The sequence below is a fragment of the Protopterus annectens genome, chromosome 16.part0 (assembly GCF_019279795.1).
Source record: "Protopterus annectens isolate FY-2018-M chromosome 16.part0, PAN1.0, whole genome shotgun sequence".
Lineage (NCBI taxonomy): Eukaryota > Metazoa > Chordata > Ceratodontiformes > Protopteridae > Protopterus > Protopterus annectens.
The window spans coordinates 877,240,610-877,265,112 of record NC_056750.1 but is presented as its reverse complement, the minus strand read 5'-3'; the positions used below and the strand labels follow the sequence as shown (position 1 = coordinate 877,265,112).

The following is a 24,503-nucleotide window of genomic DNA, read 5'->3' as shown; positions in this document are numbered from 1 at the left end:
AGGTGAAAGAGTGTCTGAGGTAGGAAGAGAAATAATTGAGTTTTCTTAAGGTTAAGGATTAGTTGATTATTTCTGAGCCATTTTTCAACAGAGATAAAGGAATTCTGTGTTAGTGTGTGCATTTCAGAGATGGTATTGGAGATAAATAAGACAGTAGAGCCATCTGCGTATTGTATTACAGATGAGAGACTGCAGGATGAATGTAGGTTGTTGGTAAAAAAAATGCTGAAAAGGAGCGGTCCAAGTATGGAGCCTTGGGGTACTCCTGTTTGAACATCAAGGAAGGATGAGAAAGCCTGCTACTATCTAACAGTTTTTTTTCAGCCAGTAAGGTAGGACTGGAACCAGCTAAGAGTAGAAGGAGAGAGGTTTAGGTCTGAGAGTTTGTTAAAAAGGTTGGGATGAGACACAGTGTTGAAGGCTTTAGAGAGATCAAGGAACAGATAGGAGACGAGGAGGTTGTTGTCCCTAGCTTCTGCAACCTTTTGAGTAAATGATAGTAAGACAGTCAAGGTACTGTGTTTAGGGCGGAAACCATGTTGCGAAGGGGTGAGGAGATTTTCATGAAAGAGATAGGACAGTAGTTGAGTATGTATACATTTTTCAAGGATTTTAGAGAAAAGTGAGTGAATACTGATTGGTCTCTAGTTAGAGGGTTGCCACCTTTGTTCAGAGGAGTGGTATAGAAGGATTTCCATATTTCCGGTACGGCAGAATCATGAATGGAGCAGTTGATTAAGATGGATACAGGATATGCAATAGAGTCAGCAGCAATTTTCAGAAATTGAGGGGGGAGATTATCAGTGGATGGAGAGCATGATTTTAGTTTAAGAAGCAGGGATAGGATATATTTAGTAGAAATAGGTTGCAAGGTAAGAGGACGAGAGACAAAGGAGCTTAGAGATTTAGGGAGAGGTGAGGGTGAGACAGAAGAGTTGGGATGAGCTGAGTTACCAGAAGGTAGGAGTTTAGAGATTCTGTCTATGACGTGTTTGTTAAGCAAGTCTGCAGTTTGAGAGGGAGAGTGATAAGGGAAAGGGTTAGGGATGGTAAGAGAACCAGTGTGGAGCAGGGAGTTGATAGTACTCCAGAATTTTTGGGGGTCAATTGGGTGAGAGCTTTGACATTTAGTGAAATATTGATGTTTATCCAAAATAATACTTTTTTTTTTTTTTTTACATGATTTCTGAGTTGCTTATAGCCTTGGAGAAAAGTGTGAGATTTAGTGGTTTGCCATTTTTTCCATAGAGCATCTCTTTAATGCATCAAAGCATGAGTAGCTTTGGACAGCCAGTGTGCCAAATTAGATTTGACTCTGATTTTGTGAGTTGGGGCAAGAGAGTTTAGGACATCAAGGAAATATGGTTGAATTTAGTAACAGCTTCATTGAGTGGGAGAGTTTTTAGGAAAGACCATTTGATGGCAGAGGGTCTACAGTTAAATGTTTCAGGGGGAAAGTTAGTCAGTTTCCTACAATCTCTGTAGAGATGGGGCTTAGAGAGATGAGGAGAGTGCCTTAAGATAGAGATGGGAGAATGGTCACTAATAGAGTCAGGGAAGGCAGAAGGGTTACAGAGTTGCTCAAGATCCTATCAATTGTGGAACCAGTAGCATTTTTACTGTAGGGATAGTAGTCAGTTGTGAGAATCCATACAGGTTTATGAAATAATGGGGAGAATCACCAGTAAGGGAGTTCCAATCTATATTAACATCACCAAGAATGATGGTTCATAGGGGATGGAGGTGTTTATCCAAGAGAGTATATGTTCAAGGATAGGGATGTTTTTACCTGGGGGAATATAAATAGAGGCAATCGCAAACTTCCTATAGTTACTGATGTGGTAGTCTAGGAGCAGTAGTTCAGCAGGGGAGAAACTAGGCAGGGTAATGCCTATAAGTGTTAGCGTCAGTGAAACAAAGTACAAGATAACCACCCAACTGGCTTTTTTGGGTGTCCTATCAGACCTATAGATAATGTAATGAGGTGGGACAAATTCAGAGGAATTGATATGAGGTTTGGCCAGGTTTCTGATAGGGCCAGGATGTGAGGTTTGTGTTGGGCCAACCATGCGTGAAGTTCAGATTTTGTTGTTTAGCCTTTGGATGTGCATTGCAGAGAGTGAGATGTTTGAGGATGGAGATATTTGAGGATGTTTTTTTTTTTTTTGGGGGGGGGGGGTGGAGAGAGGGGAGGGACCAAGATTGGGATGGATGCCACCAGCAATCAGAAGAGCAAAGAGATGGAAAAGGTGAGGGTGGTCAGTAAGGGGAATGGGGTGCATGAGTTTGGGCTTAGGAGTAAGAGTAGGCCACGAGTTTAAATTCAAGACACTGAAAGGGAGAGAGAGAAAAGAGGGGGCAATAGTCAGTGGAGCTTGGTTATATGTTGGAAGAGGTCTGGGAAAGGGAAAGGTGGGGGAAGATATGGAGCTCAGTGTGGTAGGAAGTGCTTAGGGCTAGTGAGATTATAAGTGGGAGAAACAGCAGTAATGATAGCATTATGTGATGGAAAAGGAGGGGAAGAGTTATACGGAAAAATATAAAGAAATCTATTAGGGAAGGGTGGTGGCTAGAAATAAGCAGTGAGAAGGAAGGAACAGTAAAGAGGGTGGAAATAGCGAGTATGTGATGAGATGATAGGTGTGCTAGGGAGTGAAAGAGTTAAGTGTGAGAGAGGAAAGCCACAAAGGAGGCAGCCCAAGGTGGGCAGGGAAAAGGGGAAGATTGGTGACAAGGTGGGAAGAGTGAAAGGATGAGAGCACAAGTTATAGTGGTGGGAGGGGGCTACGGGAGTGACCAGACAATGAGGTGAAAGTATAAATTTGAGGATACTTGGGGTGGGTGGAAGAGGAGAGAAGTGAGCCTGAGCGAGGGGACAGAACCACACCACACCGCAGGTAAATTTAATGTAAGGGCCTAAAACCTGCACTCAGCAGTTTAATTTTACTTACTTTTATCAGGAAAGACAGACCAACACAGTATACAATTTTGAGGTTTTTATCAGGGTTACTTGTTCAAATGTCAGACAAATAAGTAAAACTTTCAAAACGGAATCTATGTCTGAGTGTTGGAAAGCCACAAAGGTACAAGGTATAGCTCTAAAAGGTGGGGTCAGAGAGACAAATGTATGAGTCGGTTTACTTTAGTTACAGGGGAAGGAGGCAAAAAATAAAGCAGAAAGAGCCCTATGGCTGACCAAAATGGTGACTCGCTTTGTTACACAGCATGGTAAAATATAGCTGCTTAAACATTTTTTATATTTGTAACCTACACTGTTTAATTGTTGGAAGAGAAAAAGTTTTTGTAGTTAAGAGACTGCGGTGGCCAATTGCAATCCCGTAGACACTGTTTTGCAGGAGCTGCAGTATGTTATTGTAGATAAATGTAGAGTTTGAATAGAAAAAGAGAAAAGCACAGATTTTAGGGTAAACATTAAGGCATCAGGCAGTTAATTTTACAATAGTACATTCAGAGAGGTTTGGGGGGTAAAACTAACAAACTTCAGAGTGGACTAGGGTTTATGGCCAAGAAAACTTGGTAGTAAAGAACATAACAAACACTTGCCAGACTTTAAAGATAGATGATGCATCTAATGCAAGACTGGCACACTTTGACGGCACACTAACTTGAAAAGAGATTGCACAGGTCTAACTCTCTCTCTCAGGACCTCATCCTTTATTTCTTCAGCCTTGTCTTTCAGCTGGGAAAGTAGTATCTCCATGAACTTTAACATACAGGTTTGACAATTCACAGCTCTGCCAGACAGGCAGAGATCCGGACTTTCTATCCAAAGTGGTCAAGAACTTCAATTTCCCAGTTTCTATGGGCGAATTCTTGGTCAAAGCCCCAGCAGACAACATACTGGGATTAATGGCCACCACAACTGGACTTAAACAGAAATTTAAAGGAATCCACAAAAACGTAAAACTCTTAGTTATGTACTTACCATAACGATAGATGTATGTGATCCATCTCGCCTACATTCAATACTGATGGGCTCGGAGCCGAGAATCGGCTCCGACTCCGCCGTTCTGACTAGCACGAAGTCTCTCATTGGCTGGGCCAACCCTACATCCCAGGATGCACCACGCCCAAAACCCCAGATCTAGTTTGCCCCCAACACATTCTTCCACCCACAGAACCCACAAAGAGACAAGTGTAAGAGGAGAGAAAAAATAATATCCTCATGGGAATCAAACAATACTTGTCTCCTCTAAATCCAACAGGAAGGAGTAAGGAGGGCGGGTACGTAAGAATGTAGGCGAGATGGATCACATACATCTATCGTTATGGTAAGTACATAACTAAGAGATGTAATGTGATCCTATCTCGCCTACATTCAATACTGATGGGACAGCGTCCCTAGCACCTAAATCCTGGGAGGCTCACTGGAAAACACTCCTGAGCACTGTGGAACCAAATGAAGCACGACCTCTAGATGCCATGTCCAATTTGTAATGAGAAATAAAGGTATGTGGAGAAGTCCAAATAGCCGCCGCACAAATCTCATCCATGGACAGCCTAGCATGAAAGGCCACTGAAGTTGCCATAGCCTTGGTAGAATGCGCCTTCACTGGAAAGGGAAGATTCCTACCCGTCAATGCATAAATGAATGAGATGCAATCCCTAATCCACTTAGCGATGGTGGCCTTGGTTACAGATCTGCCAATTCTGTTGTCCGAAAAGGACACAAACAATTGGTCTGATTTTCTCTCCTGTTGTGTCCTATTCAAATAAAACCTCAATTGTCTATGTACATCCAACTGGTGAAATATGTATTCTGCTTTGTTGGAGAATTGTGGAAAAAAGACTGGTAGCTCAATAGCCTAATGGAGACAAAATGCAAAAGACACCTTAGGGAGAAAGGAAGGATTTAGTCTTGGAGATACTCTGTCCTTGTGAAAAATCAAATAAGGAGGTTTGACAGAAAGGGCTTGAAGCTCCGATACCCTTCTGGCTGAAGTAATGGCTACCAAAAATGCAGTCTTCCATGATAAGAATTTTAATTCGCAAGTGGCTGCAGGTTCGAAGGGAGAAGACGTCAAAGCTCCGAGCACCATATTTAAGTCCCATGGTAGAACGGGTTGCGAAATCGGGGGGGGCGAATTAACCAGGCTCCTTTTAGAAAGGCTATACACAGCTTATGACCCATGAGGGAAGGCTCATGAGCTACGTGATAATTAGAGATCGCTGCCAATTGAACCTTTATAGTGGAGACAGCGGAACCCTGTCTAAAAAGTGTCGCCAAGAAATCTAACACCACTGACACAGGGGCTGTGAGGGGATTAAGGTCACGCTGCTCAGCCCAAATAGCAAATCTCTTCCATTTACTAGAGTAAATCTTTCTAGTAGAAGACTTATGAGAAGAGGACAGAATCTGCAGTACCTCCGGACAGAGTATCTCTAAGACTAAATCCTTCCTTTCTGACTAAGGAAGGAAGTGGAGTAGCCAAGCAGCGAGTCTGAGAGTTCGGAGGGATGGATGAGGCTGTCTCGACTGATGAGTCAATAGGTCTGGAGCTGGGTCCAGGATCCAAGGCCCATCTACCGCATATTTCTGAAGGAAGGGGAACCAAACTTGACGGGGCCAGAGTGGTGCTATCAAAATCATGCTGCTTCCCGCGTAGATTGCCTTCTGAATCACTCTTGGCAAGAGAGGGACCGGAGGGACGGCGTAGAGCAGACCGGAGGGCCAATCGTGGACTAGAGCATCCCTAGGCGGCTCCCCTTGAGGATGGATTAGAGTGAAATAATTTCTGCACTTCGCATTGAGGGGACTGGCAAAGAGGTCGCAGCAGGGAAGACCCCCAACTGGAGAATATCTGAGCCGCCACTCGATTGTTCATGGACCACTCGTGAGGCATCAGAATAGCTCTGCTCAGACTGTCTGCAATTACGCTGGACTTCCCCGGAATGTGCGTTGCCACTAGAAAGCGCTGGGAAGCGATCGCCCAGCTCCACCACACTCTCATGGCTTCCCTGCAAAGGGGATAGGGACTTGGATCCCCCCTGTTTGCTCAGATACCAGACAACCGACATATTGTCGGAAAGAATTGCAATAGTTCCCTGGGGAAGAAAGCTGTGGAGTGCCTGCAACGCTAGAAGCACCGCTCTCATCTCCAGAACATTGATATGCAAGTGAGTCTCGTAATCTTGCCACGTACCTTGAACCGTCCTGCCCAGGTAATGTCCCCCCCACCCTATCTGGGAGGCGTCCGTGGTTACTGTGACAACGGGGGGATGAACGATCTTCCTTGATTCAGATTGGAAGGGAAAAGCCACCAACGAAGATCTTGTCGGCATCTCTCCGTAATGAAAATAGGATGGGACAAGGGCAGATCCTGATATGACCACTGGGCCGAAAGGAGCCAGTGAAGTATTCGCATGTGCAACCTGGCAAGAGGGACTAGAAGGATGGTAGCCGCCATTGTTTCTAACAACTGCAGAACCGTTCTGGCTTGGGCTTTTCTGCGGGGCAATAAGGCCAGAACTTGAGCCGGTAACACCTTTATTCTGTCTAAGGGTAGGAATGCTCGCATCTCTACAGAGTCTAGCTCTGCGTCGATAAAGGCAACACGCTGTGATGGCAGCAATAGAGATTTTGCCCAATTGAAGGTAATTCCTAACAGATGTCCCCATTTGAAGGTAGTACTCATGGCTTGAAGAAGTAGATGCCTGGGGGGCGGTCAGGAGCCAGTCGTCTAGATAAGGAAACACCTGGAATCCTAGATGTCTCAGGTGAGCCGTCACCACTGCCAAACACTTGGTAAACACCCTGGGGGCTGTGGTGAGACCAAAGGGCAGGGCCCGGAATTGAAAATGACTGGCTCCCAGCCGGAAACGTAAATGATGTCTGGAGGCCTTGTTTATCTTGATGTGATAATAGGCGTCCTTGAGATCTATGGAGCACATCCATACTCCTTTCACCAGCAAGGGGAGAATGGATTGTAACGTGACCATTCGAAACTTGGACTTTTTCACAAAGCGGTTTAAACGGCTGAGATCCAGAATGGTTCTCAAGTCCCCTGTTCTTTTCGGCACCAAAAATAATCTTGAGTAAGTTCCTAATCTGATCTGGTCTGCGGGGACTGATTGGATGGCTCCTTTTCTTATCAGCTTTGAGATTTCTAGTGCTGCTTGATCCCGTTGACTGGGTGGAACGTCCGGGATTCTTTTTGACGGTGGGGGAGAACGGATGAAGGGAATGGTATAACCTCCGGCAATGATTCGAAGCACCCTCGATCCTGAGTGATGAACTCCCAGGCCTGAAGATGCTCCGAAAAGCGACCCCCGACTGGCTCCGGAGACGCACAGTCAGGTAATCCCTCAGGGATGCTGGAAGGAAGAGCCACAAAAGGATTTGCGGTCTCCTGTATTGCAGGGGCCTCCGCCACCTCTAGGGCGACGTCTTCCGGAGTAATTTCCCCCTCCTCTGCCTCTGGAGGGGGGTTCACTCTGATGGGCAGGGGAAGACTTTTGAGACTTTCTGAACCACATTTTTCCTCCCCTCTGAGCCTTGGGATAAGGTCTAGTGGGGAGAGAAAAACGGGCCCCAACGGCAGACAAAGTCTTACCCTCCTGCTCACATCTCGTGAGGGTGTCTTTCACTTTGGGTCCAAAAAGGGAGGACCCGTCGAAAGGGGCGTCCGTGAAAGAAGACTTGACAGCCTCCACAAAATGACACAAGCGCATCCAAGCTTGCCTCCTGAGGGCTACGCCTGAACTCGCTGCTCTACCCGCCCCCTCGGCTGCATAAGATATGAGCCTCATGGACGAGTTGACGATGGAAGAAAGGGTAGACAGCTGGGCGTTAACAGACTGGGTCAACGCCTCAGGCACGTTACCCGCCAGGGTATCTCCCAACTCTTTAATGAGATCACTTTGGAGCCGCATAAAATGACAAGCAATTCAGTGACCGCAAAGTAAAGGTCGCTGAAGACAGGGTAGGCTTCCCATACCTATCCATGCTCCTAGACCCCTTATTAGGAGAATGGATGGAAACAGAAGCCTCTGCCACGTCCTGCTGAGTGACAGACGCCACCACCACGGCATCCACAGGAACTCCCTTGGTCAAAAACTCTTTCCCAGGAGGTGCAGATAAGAATTTATTGGGGCGGCTAGGAACTGGCTCCACAGAGTCAGGGTGTTCCCACACCCTTCAACAAATAAGATCCAATAATTCATCGAAAGGTGGAGACACCCAAGAGGTGGAAGGCTGGGCTCCGAAGGCCTTCAGGAAGACAGACTCCTCCTCAGAAGGGTTTTTGGATGGCCAGTCGCCCCGCTGTCTCAAGATCTCCAGGATATCGGAGAACGAGACATCATCAGAGGACGACTTCGGGGACCCTTCTGCATCATCGAGGTCAGTGTCCAAGGTGACAGACTCATCTGGGGAGTCTAGGTGCTTCCTCTTACACAGCTTCTTTCTGGGAGGCTCTTCAGGCACGGAGTCTGAAGGGCCTTCAGAAAGCAGGGGGCCACACATGGAGGTGTCCTCAGGCCTTGGAGCCCCGCTGTCCAGAGATAGGGGGGGCTCCAGAAACTCTAGTCGTAGTGTACAGGGAGGGAGATGCCGATTCGGGTGAAGTCACTAAGGACTTGGCCAGTGCGCTCCTCATAGCTTCGAAGGTGGGTCCCCCCGAATCGGAGGAAGGGCCAGTCTCCGAAACCATGACCGGAGTCGGGCTTCCCCTAGCCGAAGCACCAAGGAGGAGACTCGGAACCGAATTCAGTGGCCCCATGTATCACCCTCTGGCCCGACTGAGGACCCCCGAGTACCGAAACCTGCAGAAGGAATAGAGAAGGTTGGAGCTGAGGTCGGAACCGAAAGACTGGCGGGGGGGTCTCGGAACCGACGCAAGGACTTCACTCGACTCAGCACTCTCTGACTCCGACAACACCAAGGTTGTCGGAGGAGGAAGGAATGGAACCGATACAATGGTGGGCTCCGGAGCCGACTGGGCTGGAGCCGAAAATAATTTAGATAACACTGGTGACTGGAGGAGCCTCTGGACCACCCTATCTACGTCCGAATCAGATAACCTGGAGGACCTGGAGGAGACAGAAGGGGGTCGAGAAACCTTTCCCATCGGATCCGAGACACGACTAGGAGAGCGGCACCAAATCGGCTCCAAGAGGATCGGAGCCGAAGCAGGCACGAGAAGCACCGAAACCTCTTTCGGCGCCGAAAGCTGTGGAACCGAAGAAGCCGGCTCCGAAATGGAAAGTATTTCCTGCGGCTCCGAAACCAGTGGAACCGAGACAGTGGACCCAGCTGTCGACCCTGAATCCTGCGGCTCCGAGACCAATGGAGCCGAGGAAGGAGACACCGCTTTAGACCCCATAGCCAACGGCTCTGAGACCAGTGGAGCCGAGGAAGGGGACATCGACCTGGATCTTTTCTTCGGCGGCTCCGAAAAAGAGGACGGAGCCGGGGACTTCTTTTTAGACTTAACCCTGGACTTTTCAGAGGGAGAAGAAACAGCTTCCTCAAAGGAGGGTTTAATTAAACCCTTCAGGATAAGTTTATTTTTTCTCTCCTGCAAAACTCTTGAAGAGAAAGCATGACAGACACTGCAAGATTCTTGCAAGTGTTTGGCGCCAAGGCAGTATACGCAAATCGCGTGACCGTCTGTCAAAGACATTTTATAGCTACACTTTGCACATTTTTTAAAGCCCGATGGCTTATGTTCTTTTTCTTTGCTAGACATGATACACAAACACAAGTCAAACACAAGTTAAACACTGGGGGGGGGGGGGGACGGCTCTAAGTTAAACGCCGAGACACAAGATAGGGCAAAGGCCCTCTAACTTAAACGGGCCTAGCTCGCCAAAAGTACAGTTTTGTACCTACCATAAATGTAGATGTCCGAATAGGAATGCATCTGCAGTCCTTACAAATGGGTTGTCCTGTCGTCAGGCAGCCCTTCGGTCGGCCGGATTCCAAAGTCTGGGTCTGGCCTCGGCTGGTGTCGCACTTCACCCGACGTCATAGCGGCAGCTCTTCGGGTATAAAGGCATCAGCCGACGCCATTTTCCTCAGTGTTTCTTGCCCCAGATGCCAGTTGCCCTCTTGGATAGCTAAATTTTGGATAAATGCCAATGTTTCCAAATAGTAGAAGGCAAACACAAAAAATAAGCATGTATGTACATATATACAAACAAATACACCATATAAGAGATCCCCCCCCCAGCTAGCTATTAGATGGGCAAATACCCTAGGAATACCTCAGAGGGGAAGGAGGGTGGGTAATCCTGACTGCAGATGCATTCCTATTCGGACATCTACATTTATGGTAGGTACAAAACTGTACTATGTCCTTCAAGGATGCATCTGCAATCCTTACAAATGGGTAGAATACCATAGCCAAACTAGGGGAGGAGGAAGAAGAAATTATGGTGTAGTTAGGATCCCTTGCAAAACAGCAGTGGCAAACCCTGCTCGGGATCTAGAGTATAAAGGTAAGTTATAATGCTTGGCAAATGTATGCACGGAGGTCCAAGTAGCAGCCTCTATAATGTCCTTGGTAGCCACTCCTCGTAAGAAAGCTGTGGTAGTGGCTGTAGCCCTTGTAGAATGAGGCCTTATGTTCTGTGGAGTTTGCTTTCCATGGTAGGAGTAGCAGAATCTGATGCAATTTCCTATCCACTTGGAGAATGTCTGTTTTGAAATTGCTTTTCCTTCCCTTCCTGTTGCATATGCTACCAGAAGCTGGTCAGTTTTTCTATTGCCCTTGGTTCTGTCCAGGTAGTAGCGTAACTGTCTATGTACATCCAAAGTATGCAGCAGTCTTTCCCCCCCTGTTCTGTGGATTGGGGAAGAATGTAGGTAGGTGGATAGCCTGGTTTAAAGACACTCTGGATACCACCTTAGGCATAAATGTAGGATTTGTTCTCATGGACACTCTGTCTTGAAGGAAGATTAGGAAGGGTTGTACTGCCATTAAAGCCTGTAGCTCAGAAACCCTTCTTGCTGAGGTAATTGCCAGCAGGAAAGCAGTTTTCCAGGATAGGTGTTGAAGTTCTGCTGTTGCTGCTGGTTCGAAAGGGGGGAGTGTCAATTTTTCTAACACAAAATTCAAGTCCCATGCTGGCAATGGTGGTTTCCTAGGAGGTTTTACATTTTTAATTCCTCTCAGAAACTGCCTGAGTAGAGGATGCGAGAAGACAGGGGGATCGAAGCTGTATTCTGAAGAAATAGCTGATGCATGTATCTTGATGGAGGAATAGGACAGGCCTGTATGGAAAAGCTCTGCCAAATATTCCAGGATGTTGGCTATGTCTACCTTTGACACATCTTTTCCCCTTTCAGTACTCCAAATGAGAAATCTTTTCCATTTCCCTGCATAGTTCCCTTCTTGTTGAAGGTCTGCGGGCCTCAAGGATAATGTCTTTAACCCTTTGGGATAAATCTGGGTTAGTTGCTCTTATGTAATGTTCCAGGCAGTCAGCTGCAGAGTTTTGAGGTTTGGATGCAGGGTGTTGTAGTCGCTCTGAGTTAACAGCAATGGAATCAGGGGTAGTGTCCACATTTGTCCCAGAGAAATGCTCCTCAGTAATGGGTACCAATGTTGTCTTGGCCAGTCTGGAGCTATCAGAATGATCCTTGGACGTTCCTCTTTGATTTTCAATAGCACCTTGTGCATCAAAGGAAGAGGTGGGAATGCATATGCTGTCAGGCTTTTCCAACTGAAGGATAGAGAGTCCACCTTCCAAGCAAGTGGGTGGTAAGTCCTTGTGCAGAATTTCTTGAGCTGGTGATTGAGTGGGGATGCGAATAGGTCTATTTGTGGTAGTCCCCATTTCCTTGTGATGGCCTTGAAGATGTCCGGGTGTAGCATCCATTCGTGAGCATCCGAGGTAGTTCTGCTTAATATATCTGCTAGGATGTTTTCTTTTCCCGGTACAAAAATTGCTTGTAACTGAATGTTGTAGCTCAGAGCCATATTCCATAGGTCCAGTGCCATCCGGCATAGAGGATATGAATGAGTGCCTCCCTGTTTGTTGATGTACTACATGACTGTGGTGTTGTCTGTCCTTATCATCAACTGCCCTTCTTGGAGGAATGGTCTGAAATTCTGGATTGCCAGTTTTACTGCCAGCATTTCCTTTTGATTTATGTGCAGGTGCAGCTGATCTTGAGTCCATAAGCCTTGTATGCACTTGTCCAGCATGTGGGCCCCCCAACCAAGGTCTGAGGCGTCCGTTGTGATGGTTTGGCTTGGTTGAATGCTGTGGAAGGGCAAACCTGGGTTTGACCGACATGCCTGAGCCCACCATAGGAACTCTTGTTTCAGGCATGGGATTAGTGGTATTTCGGTTTCTAGGCTGTGCCTGTGTTGAGACCATAAATTCTTCAGGTACCACTGTAGCTTTCTCATATGTAGTCTGGCATGAGGGACCAGGATTATGCAGGATGCCATGAAGCCCAAGGCCTGCAGTACTTTCCTTGCTGTTAGTTGGTTCTGCTTTGTTAATGCCAAGAAGTAGAGAGGAAGTTGTTCTTGTTTTTCTGCAGTTAGGAATTTTGTTGTGTCCAATTCTGCACCTAAGAAGGTTATTCTTTGGGATGGTATCAGTCTTGATTTTTTTATATTGACTGTATATCCCAGGGCTTGCAGTAAGTAAATGACTCATTGTAAGTCTTCTGTTAGCTTGTTTCTGTTGTCCGCTTGTATCAGGCAGTCGTCCAGGTATGGATATATTTGGATTCCCTGAAGCCTGCAGTGAGCGATTACTGATGCCAGGCATTTCGTGAACACTCTGGGCGCAGTAGATAAGCCAAAGGGCAATGCTGAGAATTATTAATGCTCTGATCCTGCAAGAAATCTGAGGTATCTTCTGCAATTTGGTCGTATGGGGACGTGCAGGTATGCCTCCTTGAGATCTAGAGTCACCAGCCAAGACTCCTTGCCCAGCATGGGAAGAAGTTGCTGTAAGGTCAGCATTTTGAATTTTGGAACAATGATGAATGTGTTTAAAGTGGACAGGTCGAGAATAGGCCTCCAATTTTTCTCTTTTCTTGGTACCAGGAAGAGTCTGGAGTAAAATCCCTTTCCTTGCTCCATAGATGGTACCCTTTCCACAGCTCTCATTTTTGCTAATTGAGCTATTTCTTTTAGAGCTTCTGTCTTTTGATTTGGTGGTAAGTTTGGCATTCCTCTTTTTCCTGGTAAAGTATGGAAATGAAACCTGTAGCCTTGGTCTATAGTTTGCAAAATCCACTTGTCTCTTGTGATGCAGTGCCAGTATTTTGAAAATAAGGCTAACTTTCCGCCTAAGGGTGCTGCTATTTGTTCCCTGGTAGGCGGTGCCAGAGCCAAGTCACTGTGATTGTCCTGTTGCAGTGGTAGTAGTAGTGTCTGTGCCTCGCTGGTTGTTACCTTGCCACTGGCGTCCCCTGTAGGCACCTCCTCTGGATTGGTTTCTGCCTCTTGAACGCCTATTCCTGCCTCTCTGTGTTTTAGAGGAGTCTGGAAAGGACCAATTTTTGGAAGGCCAGTTCCTGCTAAACCTTGGAGGCTGAACCTGTAAGAAATCCTTCACTGTTTGTACAGATTTTGCCTTCTCTTCCATTTTCTTCAGTACCTGCTGAGCAGGAGAACCAAATAAATTGACCTTATCCATAGGAGCATCTAATAGTTTTGCTTTAACATGATCCGGCAAGACCTGTTCTTTCAACCATGCATGCCTTCTGATAACTGTGCCAGTCATGGCTGATCTAAAGGAAGCCTCCAGTGCATCATAGCCACATTTTAAAGAATGGTTACTAACCTGCTGAATGTTATGCACCATTTCTAGAACATATTTCTTATCTAAAGAGTCATCAGAGGACAATTTCTTAGTTAACTGATCAAGCATATACTCCTGGTATTGGATCATATGAAACTGACAGTTCAATGCCCTTGCTGAGAGAGTAGCAGAGGTGTATACTTTTTTACCCCATCTCTCTAAGGACCTGGATTCCCTTTCAGAGGGGAGGAGATTTTTAACTGAGGTCGAAGCTACTGCCTTAGGCCCCTGGGAGATAGTCTCGGGATCTGCAAAAGGAGCCTTGTATAAATGGTGATGTGTGTCCGGGACCCTGTAGAACCTATCGGGCTTAGCAGGGGCTGGAGGCAAAGTATCAGGAGCAGTGCAAGCATCATTAAATGCATCATCTACAACAGAAAGAACTGGAGGTATAGCTAAAGGCCTATGTTGTGGTAAATGCAAAAAAGTCCTAAGCCTTTTCCTTGAATCTGAGAAATCTTGCCCCTGCCATTGAAATTGCTCCCTCATGGCATGTAAGGTTTCCCCAAAGGAAAATTCCTCTGGTGGAGAGGCAGAAGGAATCGATTCCTCAGCATCGGAGTCTTCATAAGGAGAATAAGGAGCCTCTGGATGGTCTGTATTGTCTGAATCATCAGAAGAATCATCTGAGGACACTGGCTCAGGGGGCTCTGCTCTAGGTCTCTTTTTTGGAGGAGGTTGAGAGGCCCTGTCTGGATGAGGTTGGGATCCCCTTATTAAAGAGATGAGATCCTCTGCCAGAGTAAGCATTTGGGAACTGGAGCTGGGCCTGTGAGAGGGGGGCTTAACAGGCACAGACTTAGAAGTTTTGGCTGCTTTAGCCCTGGCAAAGGCCTTTATGGACATGGCTGCAGGAGGCCTAGCAGCACCACGTGCAGGGGTTGAAACATCCAAGGGGATGGTGTCCGATAATTCTTGGGAAACCACAGCAGCAGGTTGAATTTCAGAGGCCGATTCAACCAGGTTAGAAGGGGCCTCGGTAGTAGTCATGGATTCGGCTGAAGTTAGAACCGCTTGCTCGGTTTCGGCCGAAACCGAGACACTCGCGGTTTGCTTAACCGCGGTTTCGGCCGAAACCACGGACCGCGAGTGTCAGTCCTCTTTTCTTTGCGTTTCTTAGCAACTTGTGAAGTCGGAGGATCCGACGGCATAATGTACGCGAAATCTGAGCCGAAAAACTGTTCAGCAAACTCCGACCGACGTCTAAGCGTCCGTCGGTTGAAAGAAGCACAGGCTAAACAAGCTGCTACGTCGTGGTCTGGGCCTAAACAAGGTAAGCAGTAAGAGTGGAAATCTTTATGAGGTATTTGTTTCCCACAAGTTAAACAGTTATTCACTTTTTCTGACATCGGCTGAGGCAAGAAAGAGTCCCCAACGGGGTACTTAGCTTTTTAGAAGTCTTCGAAGTAGTATTCGGTAGTAATCTCTGGATCTGACCGACCGGCACTTGCGAACAGCTTCTGCTTTGGGCGCCACGCGGCAAGAAAGACTGAGGAAAATGGCGTCGGCTGATGCCTTTATACCCGAAGAGCTGCCACTATGACGGCGTCGGCTGATGCCTTTATACCCGAAGAGCTGCCACTATGACGTCGGGTGAAGTGCGACACCAGCCGAGGCCAGACCCAGACTATGGAATCCGGCCGACCGAAGGGCTGCCTGACGACAGGACAACCCATTTGTAAGGACTGCAGATGCATCCTTGAAGGACATCAGAAGGATCACCACACAACAGGAATAAACAATCCCACTCAAACAACAAGTCAATTACAACAACGTAGCTATGAAAATAGCTTTTGAATATAAATCCTCCTACAGAGAACTGCTATGAGATATCAAAGATCACAAAAGAGGGTACTTAGCCACAGCCAAGTTGAGACCACGTCGATACTCCAGGAGCGGCAAACGAGATCTGGGGTTTTGGGTGTGGTGCATCCTGGGATATAGGGTTGGCCCAGCCAATGAGAGACTTCGTGCTAGTCAGAACGGCCGAGTCGGAGCCGATTCTCGGCTCCGAGCCCATCAGTATTGAATGTAGGCAAGATAGGATCACATTACATCAAACTTTTTGCGAGTGTTTGCATGGTACATTTCCAAAGATGTGCTGGTGAGTGCAAACTCCAATGCTTCAATCATTCGAGCACCAACTAAAGGTTTTGTTTCCGGTAAACCCAGAAAATTCTCTATACTATTTCTGTGTATCAAGTACTCATCAGTCTCCCCCATCTGATTAAATCTTTCATCCTGTTAAAGGTGTCTTCAAATAAGAAATTCTCCCATGTAGAGGCAAAGAATGATGTTATCAGTGTCAGACTAATAAGACACAGGAAAACATCTGGCCCATATAAGCCAACTCAGACTAATAAGACACAGGAAAACATCTGGCCCATATAAGCCAACTCTTCAAAGTAGGGGACCCTTGACAACAATGGCTGCAGCATTTTGATGAAATGTGAAATGTCCTGTGTCAGGTTCACAAGATCTTCTGAGGGGACCTAAGAAAGGTGATGGTGAGAAGGATCTGCCCAATGCAACTAAGGCAGGATGGCAGATGTCCACAAGTAGTACCCCTTGACCCTACTTTTGGGAGTGATGGCCACCACTGAAGTTTCTAGTCACTTCTATTCTTGAGCCATGAGCATCCCTGTGTGCCAGAACAAAAGGAAAGCCATCCTTATCTTCAGTTACTGAAACACAGGCTCTGGAAACAGAAATGCAGAGGGGCATCTAGATCGACCAATTGCTGTAATGTTTTGACTCAGGAGGATGTGGCTTTGAGTCTTTTGTGGCCTCCTGACAGACATCACCAGAAGCATTAGTCCAAGTAGGCATCTAAGAGGACTGCTGAGGGAATAATCTTCCTGTGCAGTTTTGACAGCATAAGGGATAACACCACCAAGTGATGTTTAAGAACCATCATAGGTTTTCAAGCAAATATTGGGGAATCAGTTGTCATAACATTTTTTAGCCTAGCCCACCTTATAAAACATCATGAATTAACTACTGCCTAAAGAGGGGATACACATGATAATCCCAGGAAGAATTTATCTGTGTCCATCCATTTTTTTTGAAAAGGACAGTCTTTAAATGTATTAGGATACTAATTTGCTTAACGTGCAAGGGTAGTTTATTCTATAACTGGGGAATACGCTGGGATGAGAATATATGTCTCACCAAAAGATCCTAGCAAATTGCTGACAAAGATGAAAGTTCTTTTCCACAATGGGAACCAATAGTTCTATGAAGACAAGACTAGGTGTAGAAGGGGTGGGGTCTTTCATGGCCTTAAAGGCAAAACATGGGTTACTAAAGAGAAGTGTAAGGATAAGAGAAAACAGACAAGGTGCACAATCCATATGGATAACTAATGCCCTTTGAGGCCTGTGTCTTTTCTGGTCAGAAACCTCTGGACTCTCTCCACTAAAATATATGACTAGTGAGGTTCGTACCAACTGGTGGTGGAGGGCAATACATTCAATAATGAGGTGAATGAGAGAAGAGTACAGTGGAAGTAAGACTTTTTTAATTCTGAAAGAGATTCCCCTAGTTACCAGTCTGACCAGATAAAAAGGTTTCCCAACTACAACAGATGGACAATTTCTAATGGATGGAAAGTCATTCATAAAGGTGCCTAAATCTCTAATAACAGTCCTAATGGGTTTGTCAACTACCTGGTATGCTAAACAATTATTTTACTAAAGAAGCCACTGTCCATCCAACTGTCTGCACAGTCAATCCTCCTGCAGCACTTTCACATTTACCGCTGGCTTGACTACCGCCATCTAGTTTACTACTGCGACCTGAAATTTGTTAATACTGGCTTGTAGCTCAGATACATAAATGTAAGATGGCCCAGTACCTTTCATGTTTTCCAAAGTGGCACATGCATCTCTAGTGACATGTGCTCCTCCTTACAACTGATATCCACCTCACTACATGGTCACTAATGTTTGAATTCACCAATGTGTCGATGATATCTGCATGGAGATAGTACAGAATACCTTTGCCAGAGCTAGGCGTGCTGTGCACACTGTACAATTACATTAAAATGCATCAATTACACATTTGAAGACGTTTTCAATGTTAAAAAGCAGGTTCTACCACTGAAAAAGCCAAAGATCATCAATGGCTAATAGATCAATGTTTAGATTTAGGTCGTCAGAAATTATATATTCCATGGCTGATAAGACTGATGGACATAACTGTCAGGGTCAGTTATGGGATCTTCCCTGCTTATGCGTACCACTATGGTGCTTTTTCACACAAGGGATGTAGCCCATTTCAAGACTCATGTTAAAGTATTTAACGCAGGAGCCCATACGACCTTACTTGGCACTATTTAGTTTCCTGGTACATTATCCTGGCTTATGAATTTCATTCAGTGGTTCAGGTACTGGTGAAACTGACTAAGGAAGGTACATTTTTAGGAACTTTAAAAGAATCAAACAAACGGAGTCATATAATCTATTACTGCATTTAAAGCTTTCCTGAGCACTATATATTGTAATTACTAAACCTTCTGCTCATCTGGTTCTATGGAGCTCTAGTCCAGTAAAAGGCTGATCTGCACCTGAGTTTCTCTTTTGTAACTGAGTGGAAGCCTGTTGGCCTCGGGAGAGAGGCAAAAGTGTAGTTTGCATCATGACTTTATGATATGAATGACCCACTTGTCCTGGAAAATGTTTAGCCATTATCTAGAAAGAGGAAAGACTGCCTCCTAGTTCTGCAGGCGGAGAAAGAGAAGAGGCTGGAGTGGAACTTATGGGTAGTGGAACAGGGAGGGGGCCTAGCTGAGTCAATGGTGTTTCTTGATAGGCTTCTGGAGTTGGGGTCCACTGGGGCTGGTTCCTTGATCCGCTTACCATCTTCTTTGCTATCTCTGTTGCTTGTCCCTCCTGGTCCTTCTCCCTTTTTGCCTTGATTAGGAGATAGGTACCTCCTACTAAACCTAAGTGGCTAAACATGCAAAACATCCTTTACAGTCTTCAGGAACTCGAATTTTGTCATCCATTTTTTTTTTATAGTTTCGGCCTTGGGTCCAAACAGAAAATCCTTGTCAAGGGGTGCAGCCAAGGTTTTGGATTTAAAATGTTCAAGAAAGGTATAGTCTCTTAACCAAGCACGTCTCCTGATAACATATCCAGAGGCAACCTCCCTGCTATATAATTTAAAGGCATCAAAGTTACAATGCAAGAAATGTTTTGCAATTTAAAAACAAGAGTCACAGAGATCTAAGAATTCTGGGAGAGAGCTCTATCCTCCATTCCCATCCAGCTTTTCTTTCATCTGGTCCAGGAGAGTTTCCTGACATTTAACCATATAGAACTGGTATCTGGAAGCTCTCATGGCCAGGGAGGCAATAGTGTATACCTTCTTGACGAATCTATCCACAAGCCCTACCTTCTTTCTCATTAAGCAAGGGGTTTCTACAGGCACTGCTTTTGTCTCCCTTGGTACAAGAGGATAACACTCCCCGTCTGCCACTGGGTTCTTAAAAACGTGTTTGTAAGAGTCCATAACCCAACAGAAATTGTCTGGCTTCATAGGAACAGGTGTTTCGTAAAGCTGCAAGGAACAGTCAAAATGAGACTGTCCACAACCTCCAAGACTAGAGGAATGGACAGAAATTTGCGCTCAGGAAGCCTAAGTAATTCTCTAACCTTTTTCTTTGATTGGGGGTAACTCCAAGCCTCCCATCTGAAGAGCTCTCTTATCTTATGGAGTGACTCCCTCCATTTAAAGTCCTCAGGTGGAGAGGCTGAGTCAAGATTTTCATTTGACTCTGAAATGGCAAATGAATCAAACGAAATCTAGCCTACATATGCCAACCCGTATTCATCAGACTCACAACAGTCACTGGAACCGTGAGGGGGAAGGTCCCTCTTTCTTTTGTCAGGAAAAGATTCTGTATAAGGGGTTCTGATATTACTAAGCTACCTGAGTCTCATGAAATCCATGAACAGCATGACAGGTCTTTTGGGTAGGCCGGGTGTGAATGAGACCTAGAAGGCCTACTCTGAGGCAAGCTGGATACAGTCTTCTTAGGTTTGGCCTCCTGTTTGTGGTGTGGTGCCAGATGTACTCAGCCCAGGCCACTGGCAAGCAGCTGTGGGCTGTGCCCAGCCAGATGAAGCTTTCAGAAGTCTGGGAATAAGAATTGGAAGCTGGGACCTGCACAGCAATCATGGACACATCCAATGACCCAAGTCTTTAAGGCCCATGTGGATGTTGAGAAATCAGAGAGCATAATCTGGCTCCAAAAGGGTCTTGGTATAGGCCTCAGTCACCTGCTCCACAGATGGAGGTGACTGCAAGAAAGTCTCTTCCCCTCTAACAGTCACATGCCTGGGCAGACTGACTGATGCCAAGTGATAGTCATCCACAACCCTACCTTGCTCTGGATGCTTCCTACGACATGGAAGCTCAAGCTCAGAGTGACCACTGGATACTATAGTGAATGTGGCTCCTGACACACCCTTCCTTTCTCTCTCTCTACCAATTTCTCTAGTGATTCTCCCCTATGCTTGACTGTCCCAGAATTAACGTAGGCACACTGGGGACAATTTGGCTCACCATCCTCCAGGCCCAGGAAAAGAGAGTACATCCTGGTGAAGGATTCATTTCCCACATTCTACGCAAGTATTTGTCTTGGCAATTGACATACAACACCACAGCAGACAATAAGAAAAATGGTTTTCAGTGGGATACTTATTGCAGTTTTAAACTCAGTCTTCAGACCTAGTGACAGCACTATGAATATGTAACAGACTCAGATGGCAAGAAAGAAATGACAAAATGGTGCTGACTGATGACCACTACACTCTGATGTTGGAGGACAGGGTGTTCACCACCCTATGAGCAGGGGAAACATTTTTGGTATTTGGGCCAGCCAAGGGTTTCCACAACATCAAATCCCAAGGAGTTACAGCAACAGTGAAGCATGATGAAAATTAATACATTTGTTTACACATACTTAGTCCCACTCTACAATAATAAACTCATCAACCAATAATTATCATCTGTTTGGAGTGGTAAAGAAACCTCTAATCTGATGACACATTTGAATCTTAGTGGTTGCAAATGAACAAAGCTAAAGTGCAGACAATGGTGTGCCATCTCCAATCAACAGTCATCTGGTTGCAGAAGAATTTGTGATGTAAAGTCTGTAAGGAAAGCTGATTTAAGCGAAGATTATACCCCCATGCCAGCTGTAAAGGCATGTAAAGGACTCATTCCAGGTTTTGTAAGCAGTACTTGCTAATTTTGTGATTGTACTATCAGAATTCTACAGATTACTGTCTATGTAATCCACCTGTGAGGTGGACATAAGTGAGCACACCAAAATTAAGTATCAGATCTTAAAACCACATCAATGACTTGTCAAAACACATCTGATAAGATGACCTTTTGACAAGTGGCACACAAATGCATTGTTTTTCTGGTGTCATGGTAGCACTTACTTCTGTCTGATACTTTTAAGCCACGTGGAAGTTTCTTTTTGTCTTTTTTGTTCAAAAGAAAGAGCACAATGTAAAGACAAAGACCACCTCATTACAACAGTAAACAACGGAAAAAGAAAGGACTTCAAAAGCTATCGAGAAGATGAAAAATGTAAAGCTGAAAGGGAGTCCGCAGCTTTTAACTACATTTTATAGCCTTCTGGCTACAACCAGAGCTCAAAGTAAATGATTGCAACCTCTTTTGGACAGGAACAAAGCTGAACACTTTAGAAAAGTTCTCAACTAAGCACATTCTTCTCATGTATGACTAAGTGTTGCTCAGAGCCTCAAACCTTTCTCCTGCGCAACTTCTGCACATTACATGCTTGTCAAATTTGTACATGTAACATGTTACATAAAATTCATCTGTACGAAATAGTGAATTTGTGAAACATGCATCTCATAAACCTATACTGAAAATGAGAACAACATGTACCAATCACTCAAGGAAAAATGTCTATTCTACAAGAAAATAACTACATTTCTAAAATTACCAAAAGCTCGAACACTACCTGAAAAACATTATCCAACAACACATCTATGACTAAATCATCACTAGCCCAGAAGCATTAAAAAATACAGAGTTCTGGAAATATAACAAAAACAATTTTGTTATGCAACTCTACAAAGTGCCCTGCATTTGAAAATACTGAAATAAAAGAATTGTATTTCTTTTTTTAATTCAAAGGCTTTCAAGCCTAAAACATGCTGAATTTAACTTGCAGGCAGGCTCAGCTGCTTTCAACAAATTGTGGAGTACTGGGCAGCAGACATTTCTCCACAACACTAGCACATTTTAGTCCTCTGACTCCAGCCATAAACTTACAATGGTAGAAGTGGTGTACTTCAAGTTTGGTCAACAACTACTTACAAAAAATGCAAACTACAACAGCAGGATGTGTACATCCTGATCCAAGTCTTAAGAGATGGTTTGAATTCAGTCACAAGTCTGCTCACCTGAGCCTGATAATGGGCCATGGCTGGCACCATTGTGGGCTGTCCTGGGAACTGTTGGGTATTGTAAACAAAGGAAGGGTATGAGGCAGCTACGAGGGGAGCTCCAGCAGCTGCTGCTGCTTGCATTAAGGCAGAAGCAGGAGAAGACTGATGCTGATCTGATCGCTGAGGCCCGCCAGACCCTGTAAGCAGACAACAAGAGTTAAAAGAAAAAACATTTCACAGACTTTTAACACTAAATTAGAATAACTGGAGGACCATACCTTTAGTAGCTCCCCTATATTTATTCTGCTGAACTTGCACAGAGGTAGAAACAGGATATGGATATATTTGTGGAGGCTGGAAAACAAAAGGGAAGCTGATCAACTTCACATACTTCTAAAAATAAACAGAGACCCAGGGGATAAAAATGTTTTTGATTACATGTTGAATTTCTACGAAGTACCAATATCCGCCCATCATTCTAAGTGATTAGTACTACATTCCAATTTTATTTACCTCAAAAAGGCATGGTGCAGGTTACTAAATCAACAGGATTTTTTATTTCAGGCAAAACTTACTCCTGCAGTCAAACTATATTACTGCATTGTCTTTACACTTTTGTCACTGTCCTCTCCCGAGTGACTTCAAATGGCATCCAAAACATGCACTCTACAATAGATCATCAATCCCCCCCCCCTCCATCTGTTTGAGGAGAGAGTGAAATCCATACCCTGAAGGGGGAAAAAAGGTGTACACTGCTTAAAAAGCTAAATTCAGCTGTCTCCATTATATAACTAATTTTCATCAATATCATGATTTCTCTTCTAGCACATTCTGTAATTAGTGGAGCTACTGCTTAGTTATTCTCCAAAAAAGATGATGTAGCTAGCTAGTGTTTTAAGACTACACTTAGGGCCTCCTTATGTTTAACAATCTAAATATACATTTACCTTTAATTTTTTATTTTATTTTTTTTTTAACTCTCATACTCTTATTTTGCAGGTCTGTGGACTAACCCCAACCCATTTTGCTGTGTATTATGTATCTGCCTCTTGTTTGTAGTTCTGTTGTTAAATACGTATGGGCATATGGCCCTAGTGAAGCTTGAAAATGTTCAAAAGATCAATTTAACTGGTTACTACAGACATTAAACAAATACCCATAATGCTGTCTGTAATATTACAGCCAAAGCCAATATCTGACTAATATGACAATTGTTAACGATTTAACAATTAACTTGTCAAATGAGTAAGTGAAACTGAACATTCCAGACACTTTACAGCTGCAAATTTGCTCCTCAAGGGCAAAGTTGTGTGTGCATGTATAGATAAATACTGTAAGTTTATTTTGCTGAACCACAATAAAGGATGCTGTGTGTGATCAAAAATCAGTTTATCGCACGTCTGCTTTTATTTCTATATGCGATCACAATGCAGTAAGGAAGAGAAAGTACAGTTGTGTACACTTACCATAAATGTAGATGTTCGAGTGTATTCACTGTTGCAGTCATCACTTGTGGGTTAACTAACTACTGAAACACAAAAACCAAGTCAGCAGCACCAAGACCCACCACAGGAAGTATCAGGAATCCAAAAAAATATAAAATAAAACAATTTATTGAAGCGCTTTTCGTTGCTTGTAATGTAGCAACTTCTTCAGAAAAGATACACAGTTTCAAACAGTAGTTTATATAAGTAATAGAGACATGTCATGTGATGACCACACCTCCAGTGAGTCAAGTTCTTAAAGAAACATTTCCTAAAAAAACACATGTATTCATAAAACCTAAATACAAAAGCTGCAAGTTTGTCATATTAAAAGTACATCAAAACTATTATAAATAGTTATACAGAAGGCATTAAACTGTTAAACTCAAACAATAACAAAGTTAGACTAAACTTCAAAATTACAGAATAATCAACCGGATATATCTCTCTAAAACATTGTAGAGCTAAAATAAACAGAAATATATTCAAGCAAAATACCAATTACCGTCTCAAAATTCTTAGTTTCAGAAGACAGGCAATGTTACAAACATCATTTAAGCCTGGTACAACAAATGCATTCAAATGGATTTGCCATTTCAGCTCATGTTCCTCTAAAAGAAAAATTCAGTGGGTCACCTCTCAAATTAGCTTGAACTTGATCTGTAGCTTTAAAGGTAAATTTGTGGCCTACATTATTTGCTATATGTCTTGCTAGTGGGTTGTCAATTTTATTGACTGAAACAGCATAGGTGTTGTTCATAAACCCTGTCCCGCAGTCTATGTTCAGTAA

At 44.5% G+C, this 24,503-nt stretch overlaps 1 protein-coding gene across 6 annotated transcripts in view; it reads right to left on the bottom strand.

Annotated features, from left to right (window-relative positions):
- ATXN2L (ataxin 2 like) overlaps positions 1-24,503 on the bottom strand; it is a 1,992,254-nt gene that overhangs the window by 415,031 nt on the left and 1,552,720 nt on the right. For all 6 annotated transcript variants that reach the window (XM_044058577.1, XM_044058574.1, XM_044058578.1 and 3 more), the window contains exons 17-18: positions 22,508-22,583; positions 22,245-22,426 (exon numbers count right to left, since the gene is read on the bottom strand). In XM_044058577.1, coding sequence (XP_043914512.1) covers positions 22,245-22,426; positions 22,508-22,583 — 258 coding nt within the window. The remainder of the gene's footprint in view (positions 1-22,244; positions 22,427-22,507; positions 22,584-24,503) is intronic.